The sequence below is a fragment of the Macaca fascicularis genome, chromosome 3, assembly GCF_037993035.2.
Source record: "Macaca fascicularis isolate 582-1 chromosome 3, T2T-MFA8v1.1".
Taxonomy (NCBI): Eukaryota; Metazoa; Chordata; class Mammalia; order Primates; family Cercopithecidae; genus Macaca; species Macaca fascicularis.
Genome location: NC_088377.1, coordinates 7,801,865 through 7,821,663, shown reverse-complemented (window position 1 = coordinate 7,821,663; position 19,799 = coordinate 7,801,865). Strand labels below are relative to the sequence as shown.

General features: G+C 36.4%; 1 protein-coding gene and 1 long non-coding RNA gene across 7 annotated transcripts in view; one reads left to right on the top strand and one right to left on the bottom strand.

Annotated features, from left to right (window-relative positions):
• The first annotated feature begins 47 nt into the window (after positions 1–47).
• The window catches only part of LOC135970007 (uncharacterized), a 44,309-nt gene continuing 24,557 nt past the window's right edge, over positions 48–19,799 (top strand). The window contains exon 1 of the long non-coding RNA XR_010585367.1: positions 48–198. This is a non-coding gene — a long non-coding RNA (uncharacterized lncRNA). The remainder of the gene's footprint in view (positions 199–19,799) is intronic.
• Positions 300–19,799, bottom strand: part of BRWD1 (bromodomain and WD repeat domain containing 1) — a 132,906-nt gene continuing 113,406 nt past the window's right edge. For 3 of the 6 annotated variants that reach the window (XM_074034010.1, XM_005548684.5, XM_045389311.2), the window contains 5 exons: positions 18,694–18,914; positions 16,637–16,804; positions 15,191–16,090; positions 12,913–13,830; positions 300–3,540 (listed from right to left, as the gene is read on the bottom strand). In XM_074034010.1, coding sequence (XP_073890111.1) covers positions 3,149–3,540; positions 12,913–13,830; positions 15,191–16,090; positions 16,637–16,804; positions 18,694–18,914 — 2,599 coding nt within the window. In that variant the 3' untranslated portion in view covers positions 300–3,148. Of the gene's footprint in view, positions 3,541–12,912; positions 13,831–15,190; positions 16,091–16,636; positions 16,805–18,693; positions 18,915–19,799 lie in introns of those variants that run through there. The other 3 variants (XR_012431990.1, XR_012431991.1, XR_012431992.1) reach the window with 1 other exon arrangement.

Genomic DNA, 19,799 nt, shown 5'->3' with positions numbered 1-19,799 from the left:
GACTGCGGGCTAGAGGGGCAGGGGGGCGAGAGGAGGGCGGGGCCTCCAGTCGCGGCGGTAGCGAAACCAGGGATGCAGGGGCGGCGCCGGCGCCGCTGGCGGTGGCGTCTGGGAGCTGTGAGGCCTTTCCCTTTTCCTTCTGCGATAGGAGAGACTGGGGGAACCTTAGGGCACCCGCTCCAAATTTCGACTGCCCAGGTAGGTGGCCGCGCGGTGGCACTGAGGGCCCCCGGAGCCAGGCGCGCCCTCTGATAGCGGGCACGGGCGGACGCAAGGGCAGCAAGAAATACAGCGCTTCGTGGTGGTATAAAAATGAGACTTTTACTCTGGCAATAGGTATTCACATTTCAAAAGCTGATGATTGTCAAGCCGATTTTAAAAACATTTTTATGAGAATGTAAAAAATAGTGTATTTTTTAAACTTGGCCATTTTCTAATACAAAATGTTTCTTTTTAAATAGCCTTTAATTAAGCAAAATGTGTGATTAATTGGTTCTCTTTCAAATGTGCTGGAAGACAAAGTTCGAGGAGCACTGTTTCAAGCAAGAGAAAAAGGGGACATAATTTAAATGAAAATGAAAATATGCAGTAATGCAATGAAAAATAAAAACTGTTTCCTAGATTTAGTTGTACGGAAATACATGACATCGCCTGCATGTTGTGACTTTGTCAGTAGTCACAAAGGTAAGTACTACTTTGGGGTCAGAGAGAGCCTGTTGAGATAAAATCTCAAAGCTGCTAGAAACATTTTAAGATGTGGAAAAATAATGATCAACAAAATCATTTACATAAAATTAGTGTTTAGCAGATCTACACATCTGCAAAAAAAAAAAAAAAAGTGTGAGTTTGGAAGCAAAATTTGAACATTTAGCAATAAAATTAAGACTAAATTGCTAGCCAGTAAGAGCTTAGGAAACTTTGGATATCCTTAGTGAGATGGAATAAACAAGATTACCAAAATGATGTTTTAAAACATTAGGACTCCTGGGTTAATTGGTCTATTATAATGATGGAACTGCAGAATAAAAAGGTTGTTTGGGCACCACTTGTCTTAGTCCTTTTGTTAATTTGTCATTTTTACCAGTAAAGATCTTCAATTTGATTTCACAGTTCCATTATGAAGAAATATTTTCTGCAAAGCAAATTACTGTAAATAGAGTAATAGTAATATATTTGGCCATGATTTAAATTCTGCACACATTTCAGAGAGAACAATTTTACAATGTTAAGTTTTAAGCAAATGCTTATTTCATGCAGTTACAATAAGTTAGGCCACTTTTTAAAAAGGCAAATATCTTCGAATTAAATACTTAGCCAAAAAAGGATTCCATTATGCAAGACTGATAATACAGTCTCAAATACTGACAGAAATTAACCCCACCACAGCAAATTATAAATTAAAAGCTTAAATTCTTTCGTTACACTGAAATTGCCAAAAAAAAAAAAAAAAAAAAAACCTTTGCATAAAATAGTCTTCACTGAGAGTTAAGTACTTCATTTTATAGTTATTTGTTGAGGACATAATAGACTCAAGAAATGTAAATTAAGTAAATTTTGAACTGGAAAGAAGTTTAAGCATTTCATTAGAACTCAAAAATCAAAACCCATGCACCTAAAAGTAATAGCAGTTTATTAGGAATTCTTCCCTTCTCACCTGTGCATCAACATACTGGGGATCAGTAGTTTAGATGAAAGTATACTACAAAAGGAGCAAAGGACACAGACTTAGTAGGTTAGAATATTCTGGCTTATGCTAAAAAACAAAAGCCTTTTTTTAAAACAGACATGCAACCACAAATTTCTCAAGTATTTTGGACACTTGGTTCATCTGTATAACAACAAAAAAAAATGCATTTGACTTAAAAAATAGAAAACCCTAGATTTCTGTAATTTAGTTTTTCAGATTTACACATGCAGATCATATACTTAGATATTTTTAAGTGGGAAAACAACTTACTTTCAACAACTTAATTTTTCCAATAACACGTTACTATGTTAAAAAGATGTGACAGTACATTCATTTAATCTGGCAATTTTAATTTCAACAAACACATATTAACAACAAATTAAATCCTATTGTAAATACACTTGTTATACCACGACCAGATTTTCTAATCCTAGCAGAGGCCACGATGAAATAGGCCAAACATGCTACCATTAAAGTTTGTTGGGATGAGACTGTAATAAGTACTCAAAGTATTCAAGTTCTAATTTTTAAGGTGCTGTAGAGAAACATAAAAGATTTCACTGTATCTAAAAATATGACTGTTTTGATCTTAAGCTATATATTTTATTTTTATCTGATTAAACTAAGACCTGCCTCTTAATGAGGCACATTTTTGGCATTTCTGTAAATGCTGCTACATAAAAGTAAAAATAAGGAAAAGCCGTGATAGTAACATTCATAGCTTTCATATAAAAATATATATTCCCTGAATTAGTCATATCAAGTGGTCATTCAGTATGAACTGCAATATTATAAACAAAATGACATCAATGGACTTTCTCTAATTGCCTATTTCCAACACTCTACCTCAGAACTCAATAATCAACATCTCCAGCTGACATTCCCAGGTCCTCCTAGTTTGTTTTTGACCTTTGGGGATATGAATTATAGGGACTGGATCTAGGTAGTTTTTGCTTCACTCAGAAGTCAAATAGGCCCATTAGCACTTCCTTTGGAAAAGTGCCTGATTTTTTTTCCTCATGACACCATAGTTGTCGTGGTCTTAATTTTTACACTCTAATGGAGAACCCTTAAAATTAGCATCAGGTTGAGATTTTGAAATTTGTTCACTCCAAGTTCTTCCTAGCCTGTACACTTCCCACTATATTCTTCCTCTAAGGAATCATGTCTTCAAGGCCTTGCTTTCTGGGAAGGAATAGTAGTCATAATTATAGCAGGCCATTTGTCTTTTCTTTCCACCTCTCCACCTACAGACTCTGCAATCTATTTCCTCCTCAGAATTCCCTGGAGCACGTGTCTGTACAAGAGCTGACTGGAAGGAACCCACTGGATTATGGCTTTTAGAAAATTCCTCCGAAGATGCCAATAAGGGAGTAATTTTAGAGCTGGGAGCAGAATGTAACTGCCAGTTTACTTGTAGCCCAATTGTTTTCAGATAGCACTTCTACATTCTCATAGTCACTATTGTGTATTTTCTTTCCAGGATCTGAACCCCCTTAAAAAAAGCACTTTTCTATTAATATCTTCTAGCTCTTTTTCACTTTCAGAATTTATGGTTGTATCATCCTCTTTATAAACATTCAGTAACTTTTTCTTAGCCGCAGCAGAAGCATTTCGATGGGGCAGTTTTCTGCTACTCTTCCTAATCCAGACATTTTCTGGTCCTGAGATCGTTTCTTTTAGATTACTCATTATCTTTATTTTATTTGCAGCAACAGTAGCACATCTGCGGGGAACTTTCTCAGGTACCATTTTTGCTTTCAGAGTTTCACTAGGCATCTGCACTGCATCCTTCTGATTATGCATACATGTTCTCACTTTTGTATTGGGTTTTCTGTCTCTAGGAACAAATTCTGAAAAATGAGTGAAAGTTCATGTAAATGCAAAAATCTTGTAACACAAGATTTTACTACTGCTAACATTCCTCAACAACACTCATTCGGAAACAATAAATTTAAAAGTCATACTGCTAAATGATAAATTTTAAAATGTGATACTAAGGGCTCGGCATTGATATAACCTTACATTTGCTTATCTACAACTCTAAGGATGTCACTTAAAACAGTAGCAGACTTGTAAGAATGGGGTGAAAAGTTCCTTCAGCATTGGCATCATAAAGCTGCTAATCCAAAAACATATATATGAGCATTTTACATAATTTGAATTACTAAATCTTAATTTCATTGTTCCAGTATTCTCTGACCTAGGTATGTGACACACACGAGATTCGGATTAAAATTCTAAAAAATAACACATATGTAGAGTTGCTTAAAGGAACTAAAAAGTGCAGAGTGCTATGAGAACACAGACTAGAAACCTAACCTAGCCTAAGGGATCAAGGAAGGCTTCCTTTAAGGAAGCATTCAGACGAGAGCTGAAAATTGTGAAGGGATTTGCCAGACAAAAACACTTTGGAGAGTTAAGTCCTTCATGCAGACAAAGGCAGTTTTTAGAGGGGGCTTGAAATCCCACTGGAGCTGTGCACAGCCACATGATGCCAGACCTACTACTCCATGCTGACCAAACTTAGGAGAGCTCAGATATGTTTATTGTTACCAGTGTCTCAAAGCCAAATTTTCAGATTTCACAAACAAGTCTAATTACTACTCTTCTAGAACAGAAGTGATACTCCTTTTATGTATCTGAAGTTCACTGGCCTTTGAATTTTACGTTTTTCTTGCAGCCATGAACAAACTATCTAAAACTGCCTTCATGGTACACACCAGTCTTGATGGCAGTTTGTTTTGTAGGACCCTGCCTGAAGTTTCCAGACACTTAGCATTCAAACGGTAAGGCTGTAGATGACTGAAATGACTACAGTTGATATCCTACACCCACACTAGACTTCTGGAGGACTCCACCACATTCTTTTTACTACTAAGTACTAGAAATTGAGAGCTCTTTTAGTCAGGTACTATCAAGTAATAACACTATTATTCTGTAGCAACGAAACTACCAATGCCAACCTTCTGAACTTCTATGAAGATGTTTGCCCTTCTGTCACTAAGCTGACTAAAGGGCAGATGAGTACAGGTAAAAACTGCTTCTGTGGACGGACATGTTCATACAGCCAGATTAATGAGGCAGGCCTCTGCCCTCACAATGCAAGCACTTCAGATTTTTCCATAAGTCTATGAAACTGATTTCACACTTCTCTAAGATAAGTGTTCTCCCCAGAATAGGTTAGGATATACTTTATTCAAAGCCAACCCCACCACATACACATCAGTTCCTTTTGCCAACTTATGTGATTCACATGCTTTTCCAGTGAAATTCTATTTCTAAGGGCATTATGTTTTGTTCAGTGTTTGGTCTCCAGGCGTTGTGAATGGCATTTTACCAGAGTAAGACGCTCTTCATGGCATTACTCCCATGCAGCATGCCCTTACCTCCTTCAGTTGGGCTCTGTGGGAAGAGAAGTGGCTTAAAGTGTAGTGTGTTTACCACTTCAAAGACACTTTTCTTGGGAATTTTAAAATTATGAACTAGTATCTCCAACAAATCAACCCTATATCCAAAATGAATCTTTAACACATTAAATCAATGTTAGCAAATGCTAAAATCATATAAATGTGCTACAAAGGGTAAACAAACATTTCAAAACATGCAAAATTAAGGTGAAATTTGCACTTTATAGTAGGATGAGAATATACTATTATCAACTAGCTGCACCATTTGCATTTTGAAAAAATAAAAATAACTGGTTCATTCTCAACAACCTACTCATCCAAATAGTAGCTAAAATTATATTTCAACTAAAAATTTATTTGTAACAAAATGCTTTAAGTTGCAGAAATTCCATTTTGATGTGTGATCAAAGTACCTATACTGACGATTTAGGAACCTAGTAAATACTAATTGTAAGACATTTTAATAAATGTTTATTTGTCATCCGGAATAATGGAAAAGTTAAGATTCTGCAGGAAAAAAACCTAAAGTCAGGTTTTTTTAAAGTACTTTTTAAGGAAATTTGAACTTTAATAACTATGCCCAAAGGAGGGAGAATTTATGAATTACATTGTACACAGCAACTCTAAATTGATAAAGCTGAATCTCAGACAACAAAACAGGAATTTCATAGAATAAGGATAAAAACAATCTGAGGGAGACAGAAAAGTGTGGAGAATTTTTTTAAATACATACTTTTAAGTCAGTGTTAATTTTATTACTGAAAACTGAGTAAATTATAAAGTGCTTTATTCTCAAGAAAACTACAGTTTTAGAAATATATATAGGATATTTCAGGGTTAGAAGTCAAATTTGTGTGTTAGGGTACGAGCTTAAGAACTCTGGATGCTGCTGCTCTAACAATACATTTGTGATAGTGCCATGTGATACTAAAAAGTCAGTAGAATCCCACCAGTCCTACTGTCTCAGATGGTCTTGTTTCAGTCACGTGTTCAGAAAGTCATTGAGTGCTTAAGGACTGTTGTTTTCCTGGAAGTGATTCCCTATTTGGGTATGACAAGAACACATCAGTAGTGTAAAAATTTACATCTGTAGTAGCACTCCATGATCATCTACCTGGATGACCACTTTAAATTATAACTCACAGATATGTGTGTATTCTAAGATGGTGTCTGTGGTAAATAGAAACCTGGATACAAACATAACAGTTCTGACTCAACACAATCTCTAGTTCCTAAATTTTAAGGATTAATCATATTCTAATTAGACTTTAAATTAAGCTACCTTACAGATTCTGCACAATATTTCATCATGCAAAACTGTTTTCCTGAATTGAAAGTAAACTGCACGACTACTACAAAAGCATTACAGAATTTTCATTGGCATTTTTTAAATTGGAGCATTTAAAACAGATTTGAGAATGAGAAAAGAATATCTGACTCAAAATGAAAACATACTAGCCTCTTTCTTAAGCTCCTAGAATCTTGACATGATCGGTTGCTGTGGTTGTGGATAAAGCAAATCTACATAGTGGGTAAACCCCCTAGGTGCACGTTATAAGCTCCCTCAGGCAAGCCTTTTATCAGAAAAGACTTGAGATATTCTCTCCTGTGTCTGCCCTTCATTGATAAGCAATGAAATGACCCCAAAACTCAGAAAGCAAGTAACATTTATCAATGATCTTCATGCCTCCCAAAGCAGAAGTTTCCAAAAACATCCCATAAGCTGAAGTATCCCAATGGCTGTAGAATAAAATGGTTTCTGTAACTTGCTGTGTTTTTAAACAGTTCCATTTTCTGGGGGGAGCTGGTAACACTGCAGTAGGGCAGTATCAGGTCAAGAGACCGACAGAAGTAATTCCATAAACTAGTTCACTAGCTTCTTTATTTTTAGGGTTCAGTTTACTCAATGATGGGCACCACACAACCCTGAATTTTTGTTTTTATTCTGGAACTACAACTAATCTAGCTCATCACAATAGTTTTCTCTCACCCCTAGAAAAACTCTACAAAAGAATTGTGATAGCTATTGCAATTTTTAATAAAAATCTCATAAAAGCCTTATTTTGAAATATGAATTCAGGGACCTTATACTTAACTGCTTAATTTGCTTTTTAGAAGTGATACTTGAAGAGCATTTCACAGTAAATGTAGGCAGAATCAGAAGTAAATACTTGTTTTCAATCTACCCTATTACTGTAGTACTGGAAAGAAACCAGGCCACAGACAATCCAGTGGCAAACCCATTTTCCAGCAGGGCTCCTGACTCGCTGGAGTTCCGCTATCCAAGCTCATAGGTAAAACTCGCAGCCCTCGCACCCTATGTTCTGCCTGCATGAAAAGAAATTACCAGTGGAAAAGAGGTTGGGGAACCACTTGGGACAAGTCTGCAATTCACCAGCTAGAATGTATTTGGCTTGGAGTAGTGCTTTTTGTTTTTTAACCCTTTTGCTTAAGATGAAAATGCTAACTTTATTATACTCTGTTTAGGAACTGACAAAAAATCTATTCATCTAAATGAATTGATTAATTTAGAACATTAACGATCTTATGTGGAGTGGAAAACTAAAGATCTGCTTGACAGGCTTCTGTAATTTTATGATTGGAATTTTGTAGGTGAATATATAGTTGCAGTCCAAGGACTGATTTCACACTTAGAAAATTAACTTGAATATATTAAAAATTAAAGATCCCTTTAACTTTTAACCACTGATCAAAAAAGGATGGAGTCTCGCTCTGTTGCCCAGGCTGGAGTACAGTGGCACCACCTTGGCTCGCTGCAAGCTCCGCCTCCCAGGTTCACGCCATTCTTCTGCCTCAGCCTCCCGAGTAGCTGGGACTACAGGCGCCTGCCACCATGCCCGGCTAATTTTTTTTGTATTTTAATAGACACGGGGTTTCACTGTATTTGCCAGGATGGTCTCAATCTCCTGACCTCGTGATCCGCCCACCTCGGCCTCCCAAAGTGCTGGGATTACAGGTGTGAGCCACCACGCCCGGCCCAAAAAAGGTAATTTTTAAAATGATTTACCTTATAAAACAAAGAGGTAGAGCTGCTGTAGTCCATCTAGGCGCTATATACTGGTCATCTCATTTCAATTAGGTCAACTGGACTGCCTCTTCTCTTTGGCAGTCTAAAATCTCATTTAAAGGCTTTAATAAATGAAAAAACTTACCTTAAAATTGACATAACTAAAATATGACCAGAAAGTATACCACAGCATTGATAATTAAATTCAAACTATTGGTCTTGCCATACTTGAGAAACAGATGTATAGTCTAGTTATTTACCTGTTGCCAAAGATAGAGCCTGCAGATTTGTAGAATCCAAATGATGTGACTCTCCCCCTCCCTCCATCAAATCTAGAAAAGCAATTCTTGAGCAGACATCAATTTAAAATCTTGATACTTTTCTACCAATTTAATAATATATTAGGATCCAGCTAGGCAGATTATGAAAAGGGTAAAAATCTCTTACTTTTGAGAATCCTCATGTATCCTTAGGCAACATCTCTGTAATTTAACAGCCTTTAAAACTTAAAATCTAAGAAAAGACAACACAGCCCTTAGCATTACATAGTTTACTTATCAATCCTTAGTATTCACAATTTGAGCTAGGGATTAACATTTGCTAATCTAGTTGGAATCAATTTTTCCCACAATGCTCTATTTTGTCACCTAGTTTTGACAAATTCATTCCTTCTCTTCCCAAATACTAGGATAATAGACAGTCTCAAACTGTTAAGTTGCAAATTTCTTAGGGTTTCTGCTTTATTATTTCCTTGATATCCATGGCAGAAGTTCAGAGGTATAACTTCAACATTAACAGGTGAAAAGTTCTACAATGACTTGTTGCACTCCATCACATTAGAATAATTGAACTATTATTTCCATACAACATCGGAAAACTACAGTATTTGGTGACAACTGCAAGATACCTGATAAATATATCAACTTACTATTCATGAAAAAGAATGGAGCTGGTTATTTCAGCTATAAAAGGGCAAAGCAAAAAGACCATTTTCTAGCCATTTAAAAGTTACTCAAAAAATTGATACAATGGAGCGGAAAGGAAAACAAAAAAGACTGTAAGCACCTTTAATGATGTTCTTGCATTCTACTGATATACAAACCTCTGGGGTTTCAGTTGGCACAATCAAGTTCAACTTGTACTGACAGAAAATATTTAAATTCTTCCTATTTAGTTTTTAATATCAAACAGGGAGGTTAGTAAATTGTTTTCTGATTCTTCTACAAAAAGTCTAGAAGACAGAGGGAATGTAGTATGCACCTCTTATTATTCTAATAATTTTTACTTACGAGGTCCTAACAAGTGCAAAGGGCTTAGTAATGCATCTTATTCTTTACTTTTGGACAGTAACACCCTCAGATGGTATTTTTATTGGTTTATTTTATATCCTCCTTTTCCATTTGCCCTTCTGTTTTGAAGTGCTTTTTCTTAAATCTTAAGTTCTTTGCCTTCATTTTCTTATAAACCCAATTTCCTCTTTAGGTGCAACTCTACTATTTGAAAGGAACCTTTCTGTTGTAATTTACAAGCTGTGAGTAACTGCTATATCATTCTTTCCAAGGATTAATAAACTGAGAAATGATTTAATCAGATATTTGCCACTTACAAAAAGGGAGGCCGATCTTAGGAATTATTTGAATATGGGATAAACTTTTCCTTTTATTCCTAAGTTACTTCACATTGTAAGTATACCATTTTAAATAAGGAGGACACGAAAAAAGAAAGCTTTGTTAACACTTATCTATCTCGTGAATGTTTGAAATCATTTTTCCTTTATATGCTTGGTAAAGTGAGTCTTTCCAAGAAAGCAAAAATCAAATCTGAGTACCTCAAAGCCTTTAAAACCATAAATGAATAAAACCATAGGACTTTGGACATACACAACCAAAGTAGTTTTTGTTTTTTTCACATACACCATTAGCTGAACTTCAAGTGCAGTGGAAAAGTACAGCACTTATTTCTGGATCAGTTCACAGTCAAATTATAACCCTTTTATCTTTTTCTCAAGAATACTACAAACTGACTCTAAATAATAAAGTACACCTGTGCATTAAATCCCTGGGCATTTTGCATAACGTAGAAAAAAAGCCAAACATGTTCTAGTGCTCAATGTAAACATTTTTAACTATTAATGATTTATTAATTTTCCTTAAAGGTACTTAGGAGTGTGTGTGTCACATATTCAAAGTTAACCTTAGGAATAGCACCATAACCAAAAAAACCCATAAAAATTATTTTCTCCATTATCTCTTAGTTTTATTTCATAACTTGAGAAGCTACCATTGTCAGCTATGCTTTTAAAGACATCAGGTTCATTCTTGCTTCTGATGAAACCAAATCTGATTAAAAACCAAAATACCATTTCTGTATGCAAGGGTCTATTTTGGACTGAAAGAAAAAATAGTAATTGGATGACCAGTCAATGACCAATAATTAATGCAATCCAAAGAATGAGAACAGTTCTATTAACGAAGCCTAAACTGTCAAAATATCATTTTACCAAAAGAATGAATGTACTTATTAATGTATTCCATATTTATGGATTTTTTTGGTATCTTTTTGCAAATGATGGTAAACATGGAGTTATAAACCTGAGAACAGATTATAAAACAGAGAAGGTTATAAAACAGAGAAGGTTAAGGAGAGTTTAAATAAATTAATGGATTTGACATCTATCGCCAGCTCTTAAAATTAGGGGAGTAAAAGGCATCCCATTAGTCCTTTCAGTCTTAGTCAAGGACAACTACCATGAATCCGTCTGTTTACTGTATACTTAACACAAGCTCTGAGAAGAAAAGCATCATAGTTCTGAAATGGTGATAGCTCTCTAAGCCACAAATGAGAGGTAGGTTTCCCACCTATCTCAGTTGATAATGTCCAAATACATCCTTCCCCGTGCATCAGAGTAGAAAGAAAATGTACCTCCTACTATGTTAAGTGGAATAGATAACTACAAATAGGAACACTTCAGAACATTCTCTAACATTAATACCAGTCTGATGCTTCATCTTATCTGCCACTTCAAAGATACACAGGAGAAAAGGTTAACTTTGTCTGAAACCAAACACAATTAGGGCTAATAAATAACACTGTCTAACATTGATACCAGTCTGATGCTTCACCTTACCTGCCATTTCAAAGATACACAGGAGAAAAGGGTTAATTTTGTCTGAAACTAAACACAACTAGGGCTAATAAATAACTTACAGGTGGGGTACTGTAACATATCCCTTACCCACTAAATATGTAAACCATTTGAATCAAGTCCATCTTCAGGCACAAACAAGTTAGGAGTGGCCACCTACACTGGAGTAGCATAACCTATCAAGTATTTGGTTAGAAAATAAGTGTACTATTTGTGTGATAAAGTTTCACTTTAAATGGATTATAAAATTATTTTCCCACGAAACATTTCTTACATTTGGACTAGAAGTCACTAATAAAGACATATTTAGTTGCCCCAGCAAAGAATGCTTAGGATTGCACATGGAAGCAGTAAACTAAAACAAAGAGATGCAGAATGACATTTAACTATTTTCCTATATAGATAAGATTTGCAATTGTACTCTAACAAAACTCAACTCTACAATTGCAGTACAGATGGGGGAAACCTACATATTAACTTAAATACTCTTTTAGCCCTGTACACTCTATTAAAGAACACACTTCTAAATCTAAGGCACACAAATTCCTCTATTTCACAGAGTAAGATTATGGAAGAGCAAGATTTTGGTTAAATCCCTTACAATGGAAACCAGGAGATCTTGGACAGAAGACAAATTATATAGCATTTTGTTAGTGCACAATTTAAAAGAAAATGCTATGACTATGCTCTGGTCTTAAGAGGTTTAAAACATGCACTCAAATCATTTAAAATAATTTACTAGCACTTTATAAATTCAAGTTTATAACATAAAAGTGATCACGTTTTCCTTAAAAAGAAAAAAACCCAACAGCACTTGGAAAGAAAATTAGAAACCATTTCAATGAAAATGACCAGATCTGGTATAATGCATTCTACTCAAGTAGCCAGGCAAAGAAAAAAAAGTGGTAGGTACCTTGCCTACTAATCATGGTTATACCTCCCATGATTATAGTGTCAGTATGCATGTATTTATGAAGAATCTGTAAACATATTGTGAAATTGTTATAACTACTAAGAACAGGGGTTAGAAACTACTGCCTCTTTGACAAATTCAGAAAATAACTGCATGACACTTGCTGCCATGAAAGTAATGCTCATTGGTTTTGATAACCAGGATGTCTAGTGTTTAACATATTTCAAACTCTTGCTATATGTAGTCAAATACTGTCAAAATAGATCTGCCCCCAAAATGAAGCATATTTTGGCACCTGTGCTGAATGCTGCTACAAAGACCAGCAAGTGCAAATAAAAATAACAGTCATGATTTAGTCACATTCATAACTTTTCATAGAAAAATATAAATATATTCCCTGAATTGTAAGACAAAAAAATAATTTTAACAGCCAGCTTTCACCATAAATTCCAGTCCATTTCCTCTTAAATGAACTGGCTTTCCCTCAAGGTCATAAGGTGCAACCATTGAAATCTAACACATTTTCTAAGCTTCTATCATCATCCCCATCATGGTATCTCACAGTCCTTCTACCCTGATTTCTCGTTTTTATTTTTGAACGTCGAAGAACTCTTTTAGATTTTGCATAGTCCAAATCCTCCCAGTCATTATCATCCACACTTAACCTAGGGCGTTTGCTTTGTCTCTGACGTCTCACAGTTTTAGATATGTTAGCTGTAAAAGTTTTACCTTTTCTAACTACTTTTGCTTTTCCTTTCATTTTCCTCCTTTTGGTTTTTGTATTATCGGTACAGTCAATATCTGATTCAGTTACAGATCCCAAATCTGATGATTTGGAACTAGTATCAGGTCTACACTTTGAATTCCCAGTTGTTTCAGAGAGTTTCACATTTTCCAATTCAGGATGCGATCTTTTCCTTTTTACTTCCTTCTCTGCTGCTTCCTGTGAATCATGAATCACTTTTGTCTTACTGAAAGGAGCCTTTCCATAGGTCCTGAGTCTTCTGCCATTCCACCTGCGCAGCCCATAATTCAGTTCCACTTCAAAATTATTCTCTGCAGTAGCTTTTTGTGCCAAAGCTGACTCTGAAGAAAATGTCCTATCAGTCTCACTCCCTGGAATATGACTTTTTGAATCTTCTCCTGAAGATGCTACAGAGGAACTTTTTCTTTTAGAAGGTGCATCTATTTTGTGAATATTGGTATGCCTGTGCTTCTGTTCTGAATTCAACGTATCTTCAGAGTCTGAGTCTCCATTTAGAGCCTGACTAAGCACTTTTGTACTAAGTTCGGAGTCAGGATCAGGTGGCTTGCCTTCACAGGCATACTGTTCACTTGGCACTTCACAATGTACACTTCCTTCACAATCACTCAGTTTCTTCTTAGCTGTAGTACAAGCAAGATGGACAGGTTTTTTCCTTCCATTTTTGCTTCTAGTGTGCACATTTTCTAAACTGACATCTTCTACATCACTCATGAGCTTGATCTTACTGGCAGCCGTAGCTGCACATCTTCGAGTAATCCTTAGGAGACCTGTTCTGGCTTTTGATGACTTCTTAGCTACCTGTAAACTACTGTCTGAGTCACTGGAACAGACCCTTTTCCTGGAAAGTTTTCTGCTTTGTCCACTGTCTTGTGATGTAGAATCTAAAAGTTAAAGAGTAGATTTCTATTAATCTTTTGTAAGTAATTAAGTCTAAAGGAATTATATGTTCAGTATTAAAAACAAATTCAGAATTCATATTAATTTGAAGGGGGTATCGCAGTGAATGGAATGGTACACACTTCTTAGTATAGTCATATGTTGCTCAACAGCAAGGATACGTTCTGAGAAATGCATCGTTAGGCTATTTCGTCTTAAGCAAACATCAGAGTGTGCTTACACAAACTTATGGTACAGCCTACTACACACCTAGGTTATATGGTATAGCCTGTTACTCCTAGGCTACAAACTTCTACGACATGCTACTGTTCTGAATGCTGCAGGCAGTTGTTACACAATGGAAAGTATGTGTGTATGTATCCAAACAGAAAAGGTAATGCACTACACTAGGACTAGAGGACAGCTATGATGACTTCACTAAGCAACAGAAATTTTTCACCTTCATTATAATCTTATGAGACCACCACTGTTATGCAGCACATGACTGTACTTTAAAGCAGTAACTTTTTCATCCTCAGCACCATTTACAAATTCAACACATTCTCATCAATAACATCCCATGATCTTGACACTATAATATTAACATGAATACAACTAAACTCTATTTACCATAGCACTAGCATATGCAAACTAATCACTTAACACTTAGCCTCTCTGAAACTCCCCATAACTCTGCAAGCTCCAATCACACAAATACTTTTCATCTTAGTTTTAGCTGTCCTCTGCTCTATAGTATTTTTTTTAATCAATCCCCATGTACCAGGAGTACAATCTGAATTTAGCAAGTTATTTCACCACTTTGTGCTCCAGTTACTACCTGTAAAATGAATGCTAGTACATACCTACTTCATAAAAGAAATGTAGACTAAACTGCTTATTAATGGAAAGCATTTAGAAAAACTTCCTAATAGAAACAGCTCAGTAACTGTCTTATTTGCCATTACTAACATCCCTTTTAAATAGTCCTACCCTTTTTGTCTACTGCTTAAGCTGTCAACACCACAGCTTATAAATGTGCCCCTCTCTGCTTTAGTCAAGCTCATCTCTAATATAATGTATCCCCATCATCAATACAAGAAGTGAAATCTTTAATAGGCATAGTTCTTAAGGCCAAGATTGCCTGTTAGGTGAATAAAACTATACTCAATAAAAAGTTACGCATGCATGTAAGAATATAAAGGATGAACAGAAAAGGCTAACACAGAATGCATGGGAGGGAAAGAAACAGCAAAGGGAAAAAAGTTTCAAGGGAAAATTTTTCAGGGGGGGGAAAAAATCGGTGTGTGTAAGAGTAAAAGGATGGTGAGAGTAAATCAGTGAACAAAGATACGTGTTTTGAATTACCTTTCATAAAACTGTTTGGTTTTTCTTTTTTGTCATCATCTGAATCTAAATCAGTTTCAGTTCCATGATCTGAGGAACGCTGGGACACAGCAATAGGATCACAGTTCAGATTTCCTGAAATTGGGTTCATTTCCATTTTATGACATTTCCCATCTTCTCTATCTTGCTCCTCAGATTCAGAATCTTCCGAATCACTCAAAATCTTTGCTTTTTTAAAGAAACTCGCAGTTTTGTGAAATGTATTGTATTTCCTACCACCAGATCTTCCTGGTTCAGAATCTGCTTCCTCTGAGATGCTCTCTGCCTTAAGTTTCTGCACAGACGTTGATGGGCCAGCAGTTCTGTTACATGCATGATCTGAATCATGACTTTTAGAGTCTTCCTCAGAAGACTCTATTTTAAGAAATTTCGTTTTTGAAGGTGCTGGAGTATGGGACTTGTAACCATTAGCATGCCAATTTTTCCGGGCTACCCGCAAATCACTTTCTGACTCTGAATCTCTGTTTTCAGATTCATCAACATTACTCTGGACAGTGTGAGAATTGAACACTGGTAATGGTTGATTGTCATCTTTTAGCTCCTCTTCTTCAATTTCAGACTTTAAGCTCTGTTCATCTTCAGAATTATGTAATAGCTTTTTTCTAGCTACAGCAGAAGCATTGCGGTGAGGCAGCTTCCGACCAGAACAGACACTTTCAGAGCTAGAATTCTCTTCTACATCACTCATTAGCTTTATCTTATTGGCAGCTACAGCAGCACACTTCCGTAAGACCTTTCGGTTATTTCCAGCTCTGGCTTTTAGAATTTCACCAGTCTCCAATGAATTGTTATCAGAATCACTTAAATAGACTCTCTTTCGAGTGGCTTTTCTGCCACATCCATTTTCTAATGAAACAGGACCTAGAAATAAGGTTAACAATAAGATTTAAAAGATTTTCCTTATTTCAACATTTTTAAATGACTATTATTTTAATGATTTTCTTCACTTTTGGGGGAGGCAGGGAGGAGACGAAGTTTCGCTCTTGTTGCCCAGGCTGGAGTGCAATGGTGTGATTTTGGCTCACTGCCTCCCGGGTGCAAATCCTGCCTCAGCCTCCCGAGTAGCTGGGATTACAGGCACCAGTCACCATGCCTGGCTAATTTTTTGTATTTTTACTAGAGACACGGTTTCACCATGGTGGCCAGGCTAGGCTGGTCTCAAACTCCTGACCTCAGGTGATCCGCCCACCTTGGCCTCCCAAAGTGCTGGGATTACAGGCGTTGAGCCACCACACCCAGCCTTTTCTTCACTTTTTAATGCCAAAATTCATTTCCTTCCTAAATCTAAAGAACATAAAGGACATTAACTTAATCTTATGTAGATGCATTAAATCAAGAATCTATTCAATTTATAACTTTTGGATTCTTTTGATATACATCCCACAAAAGTATTACTGAGTCTCTTACCAGTTTTTCTTTGAGCAGCTCTAGTTCTGGTTACCCTGAGATTGCTGCTTCTAGATAGCCCACTACGTGAGGAGGATTCACGAGCTCTTGAACTCTCTTTGCTTTCCTCAGAACTACTGGAAGCTGACGATGACAAAGAGGTAGCTAAAGAATCTTCCATTTCACTTTCTAGGAAAAATAAAGTGTAAATAGTTACATATATTCTGCTGTCTTTACACACATAAGCAAGCAGTTCATAACATTACTCTGAACATTACATAACGTTACTACAAAAGCAGATTCCTAAAATGCTTAGAATGTATTTTTTTAAAAACCATTCCCAAAAAAAACCTGATGAAATTTGGAGTATTAAAAGGTACATAATCAGCATTCCAAATAAAGTTTTTGCTTCTATTTCTAAAAATAACAGATTAATCCTAGCATAGATTTACAAAACATAGTTTTATGTATTTTATAAACAGACTTCCAATTAAAAATTTAATTAGCTGCAGGCCAGGCACGGTGACTCACTCCAGTAATCCTAGCATTTTGGGAGGCCGAGGTGGGTGGATCACTTGAGGCCAGGAGTTCGAGACTAGCCTAGCCAAATAGTGAAACCCCATCTCTACTAAAAATACAAAATTAGCCAGGCATGGTGGCAGGAGCCTGAAATCCCAGCTACTTGGGAGGCTGAGGCAGAAGAATCACTTGAACCCGGGAGGCGAAGGTTGCAGTGAGTCAAGATCATGCCACCGCACTCCAGCCTGGGTGACAGAAAGTGACTCTGTCTCAAAAATAAATTAATTAAATTAATTGGCTCCGCATGTACTTCCTTCTGTGATATCAGACAGGCATTTCATACAAAAAAGACACCATCATTTCAAGTCCAGCATTTCAGAAGACATAGTTTGCATGTCTCACCATCCTTTTACCCCTTCCTAATAGCATAGTAAGGTCATTTCCGTAAGCTACACGAGAGAGAGAGTGTGTGAGAGAGAAGAAAAGAAAACTGGCTGTGATACAAAAATACCAGACACCAAACTGTGGTTCATCTTTTGAACTTGTTCTGCTGTTTGCCCACCTCAGCTACTCCTGTCAACTCTACCATCTATCACCTTGACTCCCTGTTTCCAGGCTCTTCCCCTCCCCCTGCATATCACTGCCAAACTTAATCTTCCTGAAACAATGTGACTCTCTCACTCAATAAGGAACCCATTCAGTAATCCAAACTCTTCTGCAAGGCTTGAAAGTCACTAAACTGTGACTGTACTCTACCTGTTTGATCCTATTGTTTGTAACATTCCCCAAAACGCAGTCTTTTCGTATGCACAAAATGCATCCTTCTTTCCTTCAGTGCGTTTTCTCATAGTTGCTACTAGGCTGTAATGTGTCCGCTTATCCCTAGTGCCATTTTCAATTACTCCAGCATACTCTGATTGGACATTCCATGCTATGAATGTATCCCTTCAAACAATGTACAGTTCTAATGTGACACACATGAACTTGCTTGTCTTTCTCCACATTTTATCACAGTCCACTTCCATTCCAAACTTTTATCTGTATATTTTTCAATGCTGTCATTACTATTTATTGAAATACTAGGTAATAGAAGACGTGCATAAATGATTCAATTATAATAGTAAATAGTATGCTACTGTCATAAGTCGGCAAAACCACTCAGAGCAATACAGAAGTAGATACACACCACAGCCTCATTTGTACAATGTTAACAAAGGGTTAGCATCAGCTACAGTTACACTACCGGATGGCAACAACATGAAGAGTTTAGAATTTACTAGGTCATCAGCTTTGAACTTACATGATTATCAGTACTTCTTAATTTTTAAATTAAGATACAAAAACTTCAAATGCTGCACACCAAGTGTGAAGAATCGATGTATCACATAATTGAAAATTCAGTATAAATGTACCATTTACAAAGCACTGGTACTTATGGAACATAATCGAATTGTTCCATGTTTATTATGTTTATCTCTTCCATTAAACTATTAAGTTCTTTCAGTGTCAGGGCCACTTGGGTCCTCGCCAATGAAATAACAAAATATTCCACTTCTCACCAGATAACGTAGAAACATTTGTTATAGGTCTATTTCTTCTCCTCCTTTCTGATGATTCTGCTGAATCTGAAGAGTCACCAGAAGTAACAGCTGAAGAAATACCAGCACTTGTCTTGTGGGTTCCAAGATAAGCTGTCCTACTTGAGGTAGACTGGGTAGGAGAACCTACCAACTCAGGAATTATTTTTGTCTGAGATTTTAACCTCTTCTGCTTGAGGTTTCTGGTCAAACATATGAACAAAGGAAACAGTATTTAACAAAATATAGAGATAACTGGTTCACAGAGAATGACTAAATAGAAGTATATCATATTTCTTAAACTGAGTAATTTTATGATCAAAACATTAAAATATTCACTATTAACATTTTATTCTGGCACTGATTATTAGTAGTATTTCCTAACTCTAAATTTAACATACTGTTATTCAAATTTGGAGTAATGAACAAATGTTCCAAGTAAGAGTTACAGAAAATTATTTGAATACCTTACGTTCTTTGGATTAAATGCTAAGAGGAACCAACATTTATGTAATATAGGCATTCATTCATACTACCAATTTAAGCCTCGATAGAACCCAACTTTCTCCTCTCTTATTTATATGTCCCTAAAGACAGAATAAGGTTAAGAGGAGAAATCAACACAACCTAAACAGGAAAAGTTAAAAAAAGGAATCAGAACAAAATGATTTTTGTCCCAAGACCAGACTATTTACATCTAACTGCACCCATCCACCATGGTTGGCCCCTAGGCCAGGAATTACGGGAAAAGAGAGTGGAAGTTTAAGGCATGTGAGAAATCTGGATGAATGAATACTGAGATAATCCTATTTTCCTTTAAAACAGTAAGAAATGGCTGAAAACGCCTGTAATCCCAGCACTTTAGGAGGCCAAGGCAGGTGGATCAATTGAAGCCAGAGTTCAAACACTAGCCTGGGCAACATAGCATGACCCCATGCCTACAAAAAATTTAAAAATTAGCTGGGCGTAGCTGTGTACACCTACAATCATAGCTACTCAGGAGACTTGTATTAGCCCAGGAGCTTGACATTACGACGAACTATGATCACACCATGCACTCCAGCCTGGGCAACAGAGAAAGACCCTGC